This window comes from Peromyscus eremicus, chromosome 14 (genome assembly GCF_949786415.1).
Source record: "Peromyscus eremicus chromosome 14, PerEre_H2_v1, whole genome shotgun sequence".
NCBI lineage: Eukaryota > Metazoa > Chordata > Mammalia > Rodentia > Cricetidae > Peromyscus > Peromyscus eremicus.
Window position 1 is genome coordinate 63,179,772 of NC_081430.1, and position 17,967 is coordinate 63,197,738.

Here is a 17,967-nt window from a genome sequence, read left to right on the forward strand (position 1 = left end):
ATGAGCAGCCAGTCCTTGTTCCAGACCTTTGCAGTTTGCAATGACATAGGAAAGTCAAAATTTTACCCTAACTCTATTAGCTCCCCTTTGTGAGAATATGAGGGGGATTGTGGTCACCTATGGTCTCAGGTAAAGGCTTGAAGGATGTTAATGCTGTTTCACATTCCTTAGTGAAATTTCCCCTTAGTATGTAAGTACCTAGGAAAGAATTTTGAATGTTTCTGGTTTGGAAGCAGCCTGAGTAGTGTGTCAGGTTATGTGTTGTAGTGACCAAAGTCTAATTACCTTGACACATGTCACTGAGAAAATTATAACTTGTGGATTTAAAAAATTAAGTTTATTTTATGTGTATGGGCAGTTTGTCTGCTTGTATGTCTGCACCACAGGTGTGCTTGGTGCTCACTGAGGCTAGAGAGTGTTGTATCACTTGGGAGTTATAGTTAAAGACAGTTGTGAGCCACCACGTGGATCCAGGTTCTCTAGAGTAGCAGCCAGTACCCTTAGCTACTGAGCCGTCTCTCCAGCCCTACCTTGGGGATTTTTGAAGAAATAAGTTGCTTGATTTATTGTGTGAATTAACTGATTGCTTGCTTTTTCCCCTTAAGGATTTGGGGTGAGCCCAGGGATTTATATATGTCAGGCAAAGCTCTACCATTGAGCTGTGTCCCCAGCCCATGACTACTTGCTTTTTACTTTGCGTAGAATAGAAATAGATGAAAACAGCTTCTTTGTGACATTTTTACCATGCAAAGAAGGGATGTGAACATATTAGGACTGTGTGGACTATTCCAAGGTTGGAAGCTGTTCTCAGAAATACTTGTCTCCACAGCTTTTTAAAATTGAATCCTCTTTCATTTTCTGTGTGTATAAGGGAGAGTTGTGTATGTACATAGTGTATGTGTCTGGAGGTGTGAGTGGGTGTGGGTATGCACACATTTGTGAGAGTATAAGGGCCCCAAAGGATACTCAGTGTTAGATATCATATTTTATTGATTTCCTTGGTTTTTGGTTTTTTGGTGTTTTGTTTTGTTTTGTTTTCAGACAGGATCTCACATTGAACCTGGAGCCCAACAGTTTGGCTAGACTGGCTGGACCAAGGCTCCATTTAGGGATCCCCTGTCTCAGTCCCTTCTCCTTTTATCAAGTGGTTACAGCAGGTGTGTGCCACTAAACATGGCTTTTACATGGGTGCTGGACTTCAAACTCAGGTCCTAATGCATACATGGTAGGCACTTTACCTTCACTGAGCCATCTCCTTAGGCCTAAGTTCTGTTTTCATTATAGAAGTAGCTATCAGGACAAAACATTGACCTGTTGTCTTAGAAAGATACCATTTAATGTGAAGATTTTTTTTGTCTCTATTATCTTCTAATTGTTATGAATTACAAAATGACCCAGGTCTGTGGAGAGGTTGAGAGAGTGCAAATGGGGTTCAAATATTTCAAGTAGACAGTTAATTTGTGAAATGAATAAAGAAGTATGCGTTTAGCAATTTGTGTTACATTAATCAATCACACTAAACAGTCTTATTAATAAACCCGAAGCCAAATATTAGGGTGAAAGCTGAAAGATGAGAGAAGCTGAACAAGCCAGCCACAAGTTCTTACCTCTCTTATCTAAAGGATTTTCTTTCAAGTGAGGCTGTAAGGTGGTTTACAATTATTGTATAAGTTTACAGATGAAAAAGGAGTCCTAAGATTTTGAAAGTCATTATGCTCTTACATTTTGATTGTAAGAATGGTTCTTGTGGTAGTTTAGTCAGCTTTTCAGACGGGCCGTGTAGGGTTTTGATCAGTTTTGTCTAAATTCTTGGCTCTAAACATGTGAATTACTTAAACCAGACTAGGATTGCGGTGAGGGGCTCTTTTCGTTCTTAGTCCTTCAAATTTTTTTCCTTGCTTTCTGTCCTACTGTAGCATTCCTGTCTACAAGGGCTCTAAGAGATACGTTCAAGGGCAGAGTCAGGGACTCTGTGTGTGTGTGTGTGTGTGTGTGTGTGTGTGTGTGTGTGTGTGTGTGTTGTGTATACACATGCAAATTATCTAATTGTGGAATGTTAATAAACCATCCAGGTAAGATCAAATCCCTCCCAGTGCTCTTCCCTCTCCAAAGCAAGTCTCTCATGATGTGTACATGAGTTCTTTAGGGAGAGCATCCAGCCTGTGTGCAGTAGTAGTTAGAGTCATGCAGTGGCAGAAAACACTGAGGAAAGTCAAGATCCACAAGTGTCAGTGATGGTTTTTATTATGGTGCACAGCTGTGAATAGAGAAGCTTTTCTATATGAGCTTGAATATCCTCATCCATGGCCAAAGCATGACAGAGCAATAATTCACTGGTGCATTAGCAGACCCCTGAGCAGTTAGTGTTGGAGAGTAGGAAAGCCCCTACTCTGGAACACTCTCAGGAGTCATTGCATTTTAATATATTATCAGCAATATGTTTGATTAATTTAATGTATTAGAATCTTCTTTCAAATTTGGGATAGAATACATGCATTTTAAGAAAACCCTACATCACAGTATTATTCTCTTCTAGTATAATTAAATTGTTTTAGTTTGTGAAAATTGTATTTTCACATAATTTTAATTATTTTATTAAAAATAGTACTATGTTAGAAACATTTTCTTTCTTTTTCTCTTTCTTTCTTTCCTTTTTGATTTGAGACAGTATCTCTCTAGTAACAGCCTCACCTTTTCCTGCCTCCTTTTGGATTACAGATGTATTCCAACATACCTAGCTTGCAACATTTCTTGATCTTTAAATACAGTAATGATTAGCAAATTAATTTTTGGCTCTCACAAAGAATTCAAAACTGTGACAACAGAGAAGAAAAATCCAGATTCATTTTCTTTGTTGTTACGTGAATCCTAAATTGTCTTATAAGAACCCAGAGCCAGATATCAGGGTGAAAGTTGGAAGATCAGAGAAGCAGAGCAAGCCACCTCTTAACTCACCAACTCCTCAGCCTGCAAGAGTATGAAAAGACTGAGTTCCTGTCTCCTCCTGCCTTATATTCCTTTCTCTGTCCAGCCATATCACTTCCTGTCTCAACCTTCCTAGTGCTGGGATTAAAGGTATGTGATCCCAAGTGATGGAATTAAAGGTGTGAGCCACCACTGCCTGGCTGTTTCTCTTTTAGACTGGATTAATCTCATGTAGCCCAGTAGCCTTGAACTCACAGAAATCCAGACGGATCTCTGCCTCTGCCTCCTGAGTGCTAGGATTAAAGGTGTGTGGCACCACTGCCTGACCTCTGTGACTAACTCTGTGGTTGGCTCTGTCCTCTGATCTTCAGGCAAGCTGTATTTCTTAGATTACAAATATATCACCACACTTTGTTACTAGTTTCATATGCATTTTTGTATTGTTTGAATTAAAAATATTTTGTTGTGTATATATAATAAATATGTAAATATATGTAACGTAGACTTATATAAATACACACATATATGTCTATGCAAACAATGTTTTAAGATTGCATGGTCCCTATTAATCACTTTTTTTTATTGGTTGGAAATCTGGCTGTATCTTGTATTACTGAACATAGTCCTTTCTTAACCTTTTTGAGGGTCTTTTGATGGTATTTACAAATATGATTAAGTGTAGTATACTGACTGAAAAATACAGAGACTAATACTTCCTTGTTTAACTGGTAAATTATGTTACAGAATGCCTATGAATAGGAATTCTCTGATGTTCAGTAGAAGGTCTGCTCATATGGTCCAGTGATTTTAAGGGATAGTTCTGGAGGTAGGAGGAAGTTCTAACCCTGAGTCTATTGCAAAGTGTTCCAGGTCATGTTGTGGCAAATGCTGACTTACGGAAATTGCAGCACTGTGAGTGAAGGACTGATTGGTCTTCACGGGTAAAGTGTTATGTGGGAAGCTAGCCACAACAGAAGTGAGTTGGTTCTTGGGGAAGAGATGGCAGGAAGAGAAAGTGGGGAAGAGCATCATTCCATGTCCACAGCCATGGCTCCTCTAGCTGTACTCAACAGGATGTGAAAATGGGGCCTTTGAGGTGTGGCCCAGAGAATTATGTGACTGTACTGCCTTTGAAGCTTGAGCTGAGGAAGTTAAACTGATAAACTGTAGGCCTTCAAAGCCTTCAGTAAGGTGAACTGAAAAGGAAGTTCCTGTTTTCTAGAATATTGTTCAGTTAGCTAAATTTAGTAGTTGGGAGGCCAGGCAAGAGAAGCCTTGGGGGAAGCAGGTGAGGACATCAGACATCAGAGGGCAAGTATATTCAAAAATTAGGTGCTGCAGAAATGTGACTTCGGTATTCACTCTGAAATTACAGAAGTTAGAGTGCATCTGTACTGCACAAGTTCCCGTGTCAGCAACAGAAGGTGCCTTTTGATCTTTCTTTCCATTGCTCCTAGTGATTGGTTGGCTTAGAAGGAAAAGGTAGAATGGGAAAGAGCCTCACAATAAATTAGAAAGATCCAGTACCAAATACCTGTTTAATGCTCTGCCTGCCACTAACTGTCCCATTCCTGATCAGACTTTTAAATTGCTAAACTACTTCAAAGTAATGTGAAGAAATGGCAAAGTCCTGATTGCAAATGAATTAATTTTTTTTACCTAATTTGATAAGTCTAACAAGCCTGTCCACTCGAGTCCCTCACTGTAAGCACCAAATTTCTTCCTGTTCCCTGGGGAAGTGTACCCCTTTCTTGTGCACTGTTTGACCTGGGTTAAAATTTGCCCCTCAGTAATGACAGAGCAAAGCATCTAGAGTTAAGCAAATGTGTAGCAGTCCACTGACTGACCTTTTACCTTGTTGGACATTGCCTTCCCTAACTTCTAAGTCATTGTCTCCATTTGGGAAGGTTTTTGCACCCCACCCCACGCCAATTAATTTATGCTTACCTAATTTAGAAATGACTATTTCCACTCTAGCTTGTCTCGTGGTTCAGTCAAATTATATCCTTTGTATTATGTGGCTCAAGGGAAGTAAGGCCTGGGTAGGCTTGTTTGTAGACCCAGGCTGAACCCATAACACCACCAATGTCACTGCCCCTGCTTGTTCTCTTTTTGCAGTCACTCACTCAGGACTTTTGAGCCTGTATAAGCAGTCTGTGATCAATGGCTTGATAGTGACCTATCCTGTGTCCAGGGATTGGCTCCTGCTAGGCCCTTTTTTCTGTTGTTTGTTCTCATAATCAAGCTTGAGAAGTACAGTTGGGTCTCAGAAACCTTGGAAGCCATACCCCACCCCTTGAGACTATATCCTGTTCAGCTCGGGTTCCACTTCCTTCAGCCAGAAGACAGCATTGTTGGACTGGATTCTTTGTAACTCAGGAAAGTTCTGTGCATCAGATCTTCTCAGTCACCAGTACAAAGTCTCCTATGATCCACTGTACCACCAAATCAAAACTATGTGTGGTCTGTGTGCTCTTCTTTTGAAAGTTCCCTTGTGGCAAAAACAGCACTATCGTCCTTTGGAAAGATGTTTTATTTTAGCTGCATCAACAAAGAAAACATTCTTCACCTACTTTTTAAGTAGGTTTCTTTTTACATTTTAAATCACTTTTCCAATATGTAGGCCTTGTCTATGGAGAACTATGATCACAGTATGCATTGGGGTCATATGGGAGAGGGCAGGAGACTGGTAGAGATGACCCTGGCATATAGAAGTCATCTGGCTAGGGCTAAAAAGGGAAAGCAAAAAGAAGAGATGGATTTTGAAGCCTGAGTCCAGATTTCTAGCAGAATGATGGCAATGATAATATTATTTTTAAAAATGCAAGAAGGCTTTTTTTTTTTTTTGTACTTTGATGTTTCAGATGCCAGGGAATGCCCACTTGGGTGGTAGGAGGCAGAGAAGTCTCTGGTGGTATTTGTGGGCCCCAAACCCTTTCCCTCCAAGTTCTCAGAACGTGGCAAGTAAGGTACCACACACATCAACTTCCCTTATCTGAGACAGTGTTAGAAAGCATTAGAGCAGAGTGTTTTAAAGAGGCATTATATAAAAATAGAGCAATAAGAATATGAAATAGCCTAGGGACCATTTTGTTTATGAATGGCAGGAGTCATTAAATCATGTATGTGTTTTTCTTTCTCAGGTTCATTTTCCAGACACTGAAAGAGCAGAATGGCTAAATAAGGTAAGATTAGCATATTCTAAGTATTCATTGGGAATTAGAGGGCCAGAGATTATCTTCCCATGTTTGGGAATTTCAGTTTTGGTGGTATTGGAGTTCAGATTGCAGTGAGCAGGCTTCTGTTCCCCAGAGGACTGTTGCAAGCAGTGTGACTTTCCCTTGGGAAGAGCAAGAGCTGTGTCACCGACCTAAGATTTATGCATGTGCTTGCATGGCATTGGCATCTGGCTTCATGTCTTCATTCTTGAATAGAGGCTGCTCACATCTGCTTTATAGAAATCACAAGCAGACATTCTAGAAATAATATAAAGAGAAAAATAACTCCCAAGAACTACCCATCTATAATATCTTTTAATGGATGTTTTTGTTTTAGTAAGCTTTAGGCTGAAACTCTCTTTTCTGGTATTTTGAGACTCTCTAAGGCAATATAGTGACACTAGCCTAGACAGGAGTCACCCTATAGCACAAGTTAGTATGTGGTTATAAAATGCAGGAGTGGTTACTGAGGGCCACACAGTTTTTGTTTGGTTTGGTTTAGTTTTGTTGTGGTGTTGAGATCACCCAAGGGCCTCACCCAAAAGAGGCAAGTGTGCCATTGAGCAGCCCTCCCAGCCCAAGATCTATGGCTTAAGTTTTGGTTTTGGTTTTGGTTTTGGTCTTTGCTTGTTTTTGAGACAGGGTTTCTCTATGTAGCCCTTGGCTGTCCTGGAACTCACTCTGTAGACCAGGCTGGCCCCAAACTCAGAGATCTGCCTGCCTCTGCCTTCTGAGTGCTAGGGATTAAAGGCGTGTGCCACCACTGTCTGGCCATAGCTTAAGTTTTCCCACAGTCAGTTGAAGCCATGGGACTTTGAGTGATTATTAGATATGCAGACGTGTTTATACAGAATAGCTAACTAAAAGAACTAATTCCTGTAGCATATTGTCTAATCAGTAGTTTATTGTTGAAATAAATGCTTAACGTATAGAGCACATTTGACGGGACTGCTTTTAAATAACAAGACCACCTCTCCCTTTTGTTTTAGTTTTCAAAGCCAGTTTCTGATAGACTACATGATTATAATTTTTCTTAGTGACTCAACTAAATTATGTATCATACGTCATAACAAGTATTTAACATGAGTTCCTTTTCCTTCTAGACTGTAAAGCACATGTGGCCCTTTATTTGTCAATTTATAGAGAAGCTCTTTCGAGAAACCATAGAGCCAGCTGTGCGGGGAGCAAATGCCCACCTCAGTACCTTCAGCTTCACAAAAGTGGACGTGGGTCAGCAGGTCAGTCCTTCCTTCTTTAGTGTCCTTTCTCTCACACGCAGTCAGATTGCTGTGAAAGCATGAGAACGGTATGAGCACTGCACAGGCCCTGAAGGAAGAAGACGAGTTGAAAAGTCTGCAGACTAAGGGTCTTCTTCCCAACGGCGGGTTCTGACTTTTCCTGCTTCTTGCCTCACTCTGACTGTGCTGTTGTTTCTGTTTTACTTTTTAAATTAATTTCTATTTTTGTTTATGTGTGTCTGTGAGAATATGCCATACATGCATGTGGGTGTTGATGGAGGCCAGAAGATGGTATCAGAGCCTCTGGAGATGGAGTTACAGGCATTTGTACAGTTGTCTGATGTGGGTGCTGGGAACCAAACTCAAGCCCTTCGGAAGAGCAACAAGTGCTCTTAACCACTAAGCCATTTCTCCAGCCCTGCTTTGACTTATTTTATAGTGACAATTTTAAATACAGATTACTAGCTTTAAAAAATACCAATCTAAATTAAAGGTGGGGACACACACCTTTAATCCTAGCACTTGGAAGGCAGAGGCAGACAGATCTCCGTGAGTTCAAGGCCAGCCTGGTCTACAGAGTGAGTTCCAGGACAGCCAGCAGTGCAGAAACACACATGCATGCAAAGCATCCATCCATACAAAACAAATACTTAACAATGATTTTTGCCTCTCCATATGTCATATGTATTATATCATTAATATTTATATAATTTTAATTGTATATTATTAAAGAATATTTTTCTATATAAATTACTAAATTTGATTTCATCCAAATTTTTAAATTTTTCAGCATCTTCTAAAAGTTATGAGAAATCATTTCTTACTGATATTTATTGTAGAAAATTTATGATTAAATAATACATTCTAACATATGATAATTATTTTGAGAAAATATTGAGGTTCTTTTTGTATTTATACTATTAGTTTTTTAAATTTTTGACAATTTCATGTTTGTATTGTATTTTATGCAATATATTGTACCATATTCATACTTGAGTTATCTTTTCCTATCCTCTTCCCACTACTGTTGACCCCCTTCTTCCCAACTAGTCCCCCCTCCTTTTATGTCTCTCCCTTTCTCTCCTTCTTCCTCTCTCCCTCCTCCTCTGTGAGGGGTGGTCTATATTTTGGCTTTTTGAGACAGTCTTGCTAAGAAGCACAGGCTGGCCTTGAAATACAAACTGTAGGTCAGGGAGATGTTTCAGTGGTTCAAATCTCTATCTGAGGATCCAAGTTTGATTCCAGTTACCCACAACAATTGGCTTATCCTCACCTATGACTCCACCTCAGCAGACCTGACACTCTCTTATGCCTTCGTATACACACAAGTAAAAATAAGTCTTAAAAAAAAAAGAAATGCAGCATGTCTTATGATCTGTCTTTTGTGGTTGTGTTGTCATTGTCAGTTATCTGTATCATATATTAAGTATTATTTTTCTTTTTGAGCCAGGGTCGGGGTCTGTATAGCTCAGACTGGCCTTAAACTGCAATCCCATGTTTCAGCTTTTTTTTTTTTTTTTTTATACTATGTATACAGTGTTCTGCATGCATATGTCCCTGCAGGCTAGAACAGGGCACCAGATCTCATTACAGGTGGTTGGGAGACACCATATGATTGCTGGGAATTGAACTCAGGACCTCTGGAAGAGCAGCCAGCGCTCTTAACCGCTGAGCCATCTCTCCAGCCCGTGTTTCAGCTTCTTAAGTGTTGTGATTATAGGCCTGCACTACCACACTCAACTATACCATGTCTTTTTTTATCTACTCAAAGCCAAATTTTTGTGAAATTTTAAAGTGAAAACTTGTAAAACATAAATTAAAAGTAATGGGAACTATTAACAAGGATAGAGTAAAAGAAAAGGATCAGATTAAACTGAAGGAGTTGAGGGTAAAAGGAGCTTTAAATAAAAGCAAATGTATTTATTACATGTGCTAACAACAACACTGATGCCGTGTTTACTGAATACTCACTGTATGCCTTGCAGTGTACTCCATTCAGTATGTCATTCAACTTCACAGTCATCCCACTTAGCTGTCACTGTCATTTGTGTCTTACAGATGAGAAAACTGAGGAATACGAGTTAATAAAATGTCAAAGTTACACAGTGTGTTATAGACCGGAATTACACTTGTAGTCTGATGCTAAGCGCGTTCTTATCACATCTGTGCTGTGTTTTAGTTTGTTTACTTTTAAGCCTTTCTCTGTTTTAAATTAAGCTGTTTATTGTTTCAGCCCCTTAGAGTCAATGGTGTTAAGGTTTATACTGAAAATGTAGACAAAAGACAAATTATTCTGGACCTTCAGATTAGGTAAGTGTTTATTTGTGTTATATTTTTGCCATGGCTACTGACTTAGCTGCATGTATAAGATGGAAGATATAATGAATTTCTTGTCTGCTCTTCATTGGAATTTGATCTAAATGTTGACAACCTTTGAGTTCCTTATAATCTAGATAACTGTCATTCATTAAATATATTAAATATAATGGGGCTGAAAAGATGTCTCAGCAGTTAAGAGCACTTGCTACTCTTCTAGACAGCCTGGGTTTGATTCCCAGCACCCACATAGCAGCTTACAACCATCTGTAACTCCAGTCCCAAGGAATCCAATGCTCTCTTCTAGCCTCCATGGGCACCAAGCAAACACCAGGGTATATAGACATACATGCAAACAAAACATCCCATACACATAAAATAAAATAAATTTCTAAAAATGTACTGAATTATAAAAAAAAAATGCTCTACAAGAAAACTATAATCTAATAATTAATCCTTATGAGCCTTAGTATAAAAACCCTCAACAAAATATTAGCAAATTGAATCTAGTAGCATAGATTATATACTATCAACAAGTAGAATTTATTCCCAGAATGCAAATGTGATTCAGGATATGAAAACCAATCTGAAAAACACACCACTTTATTTTAAGAAGGAAGTGGTGTGGGTGGTGGGAGTGAGTCCTTCATGCTTATCTCAGTTGTTACAGAAGATGAATTTAACAAAATTCAGTACTCCTTCATGATAAAAAAAAAAGTTCAACCTAGAGAAGTTAGACAACACAATGTGGTGATATTTTATTTGTGCTCTATCAAATAAAGCTTGCCTGGGGATCAGAGGACAAAGCCAGCCACTATATTAAACATAGAGGCAGGCAGTCGTAGCACATGCCTTTAATCCTGGCATTCGGGAGGCAGAGATTCATCCAGATCTCTGTGAATTCAAGGCCACACTGGGAACAGAGCCAGACATGGTGGCACATGCCTTTAATCCCAGCACTACTTAACCATAGAGGTCTGGAGGTCTATACAGACAGACAAGAGATGATGTAGCTGGGCAGAGAGAAGTAAGATGGCAGGGCACAGAAAGTTATATAAGGTATGAGTATACAAGAAGTAGCTCTCTCTCTCTCTTGGGTTGAGGATTTCCTAGCAGTAAGAATTTGTGGCTGGCTTGTTCTATTCCTCTGATCTTTCAGCTTTCACCCCAATATCTGGCTCCAGGTTTTTTATTAATAAGACCATTTAGCAATTCGTATTACAACACAATGAAATAAAAGGCATCCAAATTGAAAATCAGTATTTACAAATGATGAGATCTTACAGAAAAAAAAAATCCACAAAAAGTTTTAAAGCCAGTTGTGATGGTATTTGCATTCAATCCCAGCACTCTGGAAGCAGACTGGCCTACATTCAAGTTCCAAGTCAGCCAGGGCAGCAGAGTGAGACTGTCTTACTTTGGGTTTCTGTTGCTATGAAGAGACACCATGACCATAGCAACTCTTATAAAGGAAAACATTTAATTGGGTAGCTTGCTTACAGTTTAGAGGTTCAGTCTGTTATCATAATGATGGGGAACATGGTGGCATGCAGGCAGACATGGTGTTGGAGTAGTAGCTAAGAATCCTACATCTTGCAGGCAACAAGACACTGGGTGGTATCCTGATCATAGGAAACGTCAAAGCCTGCCTCACAGTGACACACTTCCTCTAACAAGGCTATACCCACTCCAACAAAGCCACACTCCTAATAGTGTCACTCCCTATGAGATTATGGGGGCCAGTTACATTCAAAGTACCACAGAGACCCTGTCTCAAAAAAACAAAATAAACCCTTAAAACTAAAGTGACTTTAGCCAAGTAGCGAAATGCATTTAAATCAATTGCATTTCTGTATATTAACAGTGAAAGAATACTGAAAGGAAATAAGGACAGTTTTGCTTGTAATAGGTTCAATAGACAGCTCCATTGGTAAAATGGTTGCTTTGTTCATTTTCTAGAACCCACTAAGGAAACAAGCATGGTGGTTCATTTGTAATCCCAGGATCGAGGGAGCAGAGACAAGAGGATTTCTTATGCTGTGGCCAGTCAGCCTAGCCTTAATCAGTGAGCCCTGGGTATCAGTGAAAGATTCTCAAACAAGACAGATGGCTATTAGCAGTTGAATCTGCTTTTTTGAGCCTAGACTAAGGATATTTTTTTATCATTTGTGAATTTCCAGAGTATATTAATATAATAATTAGAGACAGGTGGGAAATCCAAGCAGATAATACAGAGACAAGAAAGGAGAGAGGGATGCCAGCCCACCGCCCAAGGAGCAACATGCCAGTAGACTGCTAACGCCAATGCCATGCAGCAAAACACAGACTAATGGGTTAATTTAAGACAAAAGAATTAAACTTTGTATCAGTTATCTTTATTTTAGAAAGAAATGTTGAATATCTTTTATATGGGAAAATCTTCATCTTTAAAATCCCAGCACTCGGGAGGCAGAGCCAGGCGGATCTCTGTGAGTTCAAGGCCAGCCTGGGCTACAGAGTGAGTTCCAGGAAAGGCATAAAGCTACACAGAGAAACCCTGTCTTGAAAAAAAAAAAAAAAAACCAAAATATTTGATGCTTATGCAAATACCATTGTCATCAGTGGAATAAAAGAGGAGACATGTGTAGTCAGAAGGTTTCTGTGGTCCTGCTTAGCCCCACAGTCCCCGAGCCGCTTGTAAAATAATCATTCAGAGGCTTAATATTATTTACAAACTGTATGGCCTGTGGCAGGCTTCTTGCTAGCTAGCTCTTTTGTCTTAAATTAACCCATTAATCTGTGTTTTGCTGCATGGCCTTGGCATTAGCAGTCTACTGGCATGTTGCTCCTTGGGCGGTGGGCTGGCGTCCCTCTCTCCTTTCTTCTCTCTGTATTACCTGCTTGGATTTCCCACCTGCCTCTGAGCTGCCTTGCCAAGGCCAATGCAGCTTTATCAATCAGTCACAGCAACACATATTCACAGCGTATAGAAAGACATCCCACAGCAGGCATGTTTATGTATCTTATGTTAGTCAAGCCCCAGAAGACTTGCCAACAGGCCTGGGTATGAGCTCTACAGTGGTCTACCTGTGTCTTAGGTTAGGCTCTATCCCACAGGGTCTGTCCATGGAGCAGATGACAAGCTCCATGGGGATAGAAACCTTGTGCTCATTCATTGTTCTAGCATTAAACAAATCATTTGAGTAATTCCTTTAATGGTTATCAGTTTGAAAATGCAGCTTTAGCAACGTATGTACTCTACTATTTTGTATGTTTTAGACAAAGACCTTAACTACATTGGCAGCAAGATAGAAGGAAAGTTGAAAAGAATTGGGAAATAAAGAGAACATGTGTTAGGTTTTATGTTGGTTTAAAAAGGAAAATTTTTATGATGATTTTATAGCAGGTTACTGGTAAATTTAGCAACAGGGTAGAGAATAATTCTCAATGTGAGGAATCTGCATACAGTGTATATTGGAAGAATTTTGCTCATGTGCTTAGACCAGTGGTTCTCAATCTATGGTTCACTGCCTTTGGAAAGCATATTTCCAATGGTCTTAAGAACTGAGACACTCACTGCTCAGTAGCAAAATTATAGTTATGAAGTAGCAACAAAAAACAGTTTTATGGTTGGAGGTCACTACAACATGAGGAACTGTATTGTCACAGCATTAGGAAGGTTGAGAACCATTATAGGTGGGACCATTCCTAAGCTGGTGGTCCTGGGTTCTATATGAAAATATAGTAAGCAAGCCAATAAGCAGCACGGCTCCATGGCCTCTGCGTTAACTCCTGTCTCCAGGTTTCTGCCCTGCTTGAGTTCCTGCCCTCAATGCCTTTGATGAACTGTCATATGGAATTGTGAGTGAATTAAATCCTTTCCTCCCCAACTTGCCTTTTGTCATGATGTTTCATCATAGCATTAGTAACTCCAGCAAAGACAGATCAAATCCCACACCATCCCATGAGGAATGTATTCAACATTTCATGTTTATGTTGGAAATAAATGCCTGCTTTGCACTGTCATAGTAAAGAACCATTTATTTGTTTCATATTTATGTTTGAAACTAATCACTGAGAAAAGTGAAGGTTCAAAACAAGCTGTTTCTAACCTTTAACATCATAAAGCCTTTAGAATCTGAGTGAGAATTTTTGTGACTAAGAAGAAAGGTGGGTGATCTACTGCTGGCAAAATAAACTCTAACCTTTGTTGGGTTTTAAACAAAGGTTTTGTTACACAAATAAAAACACCTTCCATCAAAGGAGTGTTCTACCAGCCCCACCCCTCACCTGGGCAGTGCAGGAGAGGTGGCTCTGGTGGCATAGGTGCTGGAGAGCTGGGCCCGCCCCTTGCTTGGGTAGGGCGGGAGAGCTGGCCCCAGTGGTGTGGGTGCAGGAGAGCTGGAGCAGGAGACTGACCAAGTCAGCTACCACCCAGGCCCAGATCCAAGGCTTTGAGCTGGCCCACTCCAACACCTACCATCTCATGAAGGGGTTGATCCTGTGAAACCAAAGCTGTAGGATCTCCTTGGCTCAGGGCAACAACAGGCTATCTGAGAGGAGTCCCAGTGAGATTCCGGTATTGGTAATGTAGCAGAAGCCAGAGGCTTTGAAGCGGACCAGTGACTCACTGCAATGAACATTTGCAAGTAAAGTTGTTTGGACAGAAGGATATGCTGTGTGACACACCTTGACATACCACAGTTTTCACAGCAAGATTTTTTTTTTTAATTTTTATTTTCTGTCTTCTTTTGGGAGGTTACAGAGGTGGAGGGCAGATATGGAAAGGACTGGGAAATGAATGGGATTGGGGTACATGGTGTGAAATTCACAAAGAATCAATAAAAATTAAGGGGGCAGTTCTCCAGAAATTGCACGTTGTTATTTATATTTACCTTTGAAACTGGATATTTACATGCATTTAAAATTTTTGCTTTTTGAGATAGAATTTGAGCTCTCTGTGTAGCTGAGGATGATTTCATTCTCCTGCTTATACCTTTGAGTGCAAAGAATCCAACACATTCTTTATTCCTGATTTATTCAAGGCTGGATATTACACCCAGAGCCTCTTGCCTACTCGGCAATCAGTCTACCAACTGAACTCTATTCTCATCCACTTTGTTTTTTTTTTGAGACAGGGTCTTACATGATAATCCTCCAGCTTCAGTCTGCCATGTGTGGCTATCTGACTTTAATTAAGATTTTCATGTGTAGCTAAAGCAAATGCATAGTATTCCTGACAGGTGATAGAGCAGTGTTGAACCTGGCAGCAATGTATCCATGCAACCTGGAGTATAAGCTACATTTTTCAATCAGTTTTGCCTACAGTATGAGTATGGCTACTTTACAGTCACTCTGATTATGTATTTTGCAGTGCCTAATCTTAATAGATAACAAAGAGGATAGTTAATTCTGTTCACTGTATGTAATGCAGAATTTTTCTGTGCTAGTTTTGTAGGAAATTGTGAGATTGATTTGGAGATCAAACGATATTTTTGTAGAGCTGGTGTGAAAAGTATTCAGGTAAGTTTTTCACATTTTCATTTTAGAGTTTTTTAGGCTATATTTAGAAAGAAAAGCTATGGAGTTTTTATTAGCTAGGAAGGTTTTTGAAGTAAGTTTGTATTTATGGTTGTAGTTGAGTAAAGTATGAAGCCATGTGCTTAAAAGTCACCAAGAAGCCTTGAAGAACTGTGTTTTCTGACTTGTGATTTCCTATGTGAGTTCAGATTCATGGGACAATGCGGGTGATCCTGGAGCCCCTGATTGGAGACATGCCTTTAGTTGGAGCATTGTCAGTCTTCTTCCTTAGGAAACCAGTAAGTACACAGTTATTTCATGATGCCGTGTTTGTCTTCCCTCTCTTGGCAGTGACATGGAAACATAGACGGATAAAGAGGAGGAACAAATTCTGTCTTAGCTCTTCCCCTTCTATGCATGAGTCCTGAGTGTGTCACTTCTTTATGCCTTAAGGAAAGGCTGGATCTCTTTATAAACAAACGTTTGTTTGTGGAATTGAGGAAAGAAATGGTTAACTAAGTTAAAGCTACCTTTGACCGGTCACTAAGTACAATTTCATGGCATTTGCTTATTTAATCCTCATACTTGTAAAGCTAGATACTGTTTCCTTTTACTGACCCAGAACTGAGCTTAAGAGGTGTATATGTATGAGTCACCCAGGGATTAATTAAGTACTGGAGCTCTCACATAGACCCAGGTTAGTCCGATATAGGTGTCTCCTTCTGACTCCCCTCCTGAGATAAATGCTCCTTCTTGCAGATATATTTTCTTCTTTTGGAGAAATATATTTGATGAACTAGAGGTACAGCTTTATATGTTCTGCTTTTAAATGGAGTTTTTGTTTGATCTTCTAGTCCTTGGCTAAGGATGATGCTGTCACTTTATGTTTTTAGAATTTCTTCTTTTGTTGTTAGTGCTCTGAAACAAGAAGAGAAAGCTGTGTCTCACTTTTACCAGACAATCTTTTTTCCCCTTACCTGAGCTCCTCAGCCTATGGTTAGTGCTGCCTTCAGTGCCTTTCTCTTTTCTTTAAATGCTGAGAACTGACCCAGGCTTTGTGCATGCTGGGTAAGCGCTCAGCCTGCACTCAGAGCTCGAGCTCCCCATCCCTACCTGTCCCGGCCAGCGGGATCTTCAGCAGAGACCCTAGAAGGGGGAATGGTGAATGACGGGACAAGAGACACAAAGAATTAATAGCAAGACAGTATTCTGATCAAGCTGCAAAATTTTATTTTTCTCAGGTGGGTTTTATAGTAAGCAGACCAGGAAACTTTCTTTGGGAAAAGATCAGGGGACTGTTGAGTTGCCAAGCAACCCAACCAAGCAACCTAACCACAAAACATTGTTACTAATGGTCACTGTAGCAGAAAGATAAGGAAATGTTAAGTTATTTTCTAATAACTCAGGACTTGTGCAGGCATGTCAAAAGTTTCTGGTTGGTGGCTCAATACTGGACAACAGAAACTTAACTCAGGCAGACAATATGGCATGGCTCTTGAAATTGTCCTCGGCACCTACCCCATTTCTCACCGCTGACTACTGTGCATCCCAAGCCCCCAACTACAGAAATGGAATGTCTGTATGAATGGGAAAATAGTAACCGTGTCTTCTACTTTTTCTCCTTTTCCTTTTCTCCAGAATGCTGTCTTGAGCCATTTTATTTCATTTATTTCTAGAATATTTCTGTCTGTCTTCCAAGACAAGTTGTCGTTGTAGTATTGAAAATTGTATGGTAGGAGCAGTTAGTGCTAAAGTGAAGGGCACATGTGTCTCCAGAGTCAGATGCCTCCTAAGAGGGACACTGCTTATGATCCTTGGCAAGTCTTCTGGGGAGGTACTACTGACATCATGTGTCATTTAAAATAGGGATGTCAGTGTGTATCATTCGGCTCAGAAGGCGTCGTGAAAGTATCACTTGGTTTTGGAGGCATGGGTTTGCAGACCGAGTGCAGCGCGTGCACTTCTATTTCTGCAGGGCAATGCATCTGTTGCCTCCAGCACTGCTGTCCCCACCTTCTGATTTTCAGTGTAGTTAAGTGGACCATTCACATTAAAATTCAGAGAGCTGGCAAGGAATCTATTGATTTTTACTTTATTAAATTTTTGAGAAATAAATTCATAAAAGATTTAAAATACATCTTCTTTTCTCCTACCAGTTTTTTAAAGCCAGTTTATGTAAGAACTAACTTCATTAATGACTATTTTTAAAGTTCTTTAATAAATTGCTAAAAATGTTAATTTATCTGTCTTTGAAAATATTCTTAATACAAAGATCCTCTCCCTTAGAGTAAAAAAGTCAAGATCTGTAGTCATCCCCAAACTTTACAGTGCTCTTTCATGGTTTGGTTCTTCCACAAATGAAGTCACTTGTAAAATAGCTTACAGTATTAACTCCCAAAGGGCATTTGAATGCCTAGAAGAGAAGGATGAAGTTGAAATGTTCAGAATCACCCTTTTCCTTATATGGTGAATAAAACCACTGAACATGCTTTAGAGGGAAGGGAATTTTTTTCAGTTACTTTCAACTGGAAAATATGAGAACTTACTACTGTTAGCTGCCAAATAATTCTTCCTGAGCCTGGTGAAAAATATAACCAGAAAAACTTTTTAGTTTTACTATTTTTTTTTTTTTACTGCCCGAATGATTCAGAGACTAGTGCCAAGACTCGTATAAAACACATGTTTTTCTGCTTGTTGATTAATTTTGTTGTTTAATTAATTTTGATAATGTGGTACTTATTGTGGGGGATCCTAAAAATTCTTGACATGAT

The 17,967-nt window shown here is 39.6% G+C and overlaps 1 protein-coding gene across 3 annotated transcripts in view; it reads left to right on the plus strand.

Annotated features, from left to right (window-relative positions):
* Positions 1–17,967, plus strand: part of Esyt2 (extended synaptotagmin 2) — a 96,008-nt gene that overhangs the window by 34,631 nt on the left and 43,410 nt on the right. For all 3 annotated transcript variants that reach the window (XM_059279842.1, XM_059279843.1, XM_059279844.1), the window contains exons 2-6: positions 6,069–6,110; positions 7,247–7,381; positions 9,615–9,691; positions 15,127–15,199; positions 15,406–15,495. In XM_059279842.1, the coding sequence (XP_059135825.1) occupies positions 6,069–6,110; positions 7,247–7,381; positions 9,615–9,691; positions 15,127–15,199; positions 15,406–15,495 (417 nt within the window). The remainder of the gene's footprint in view (positions 1–6,068; positions 6,111–7,246; positions 7,382–9,614; positions 9,692–15,126; positions 15,200–15,405; positions 15,496–17,967) is intronic.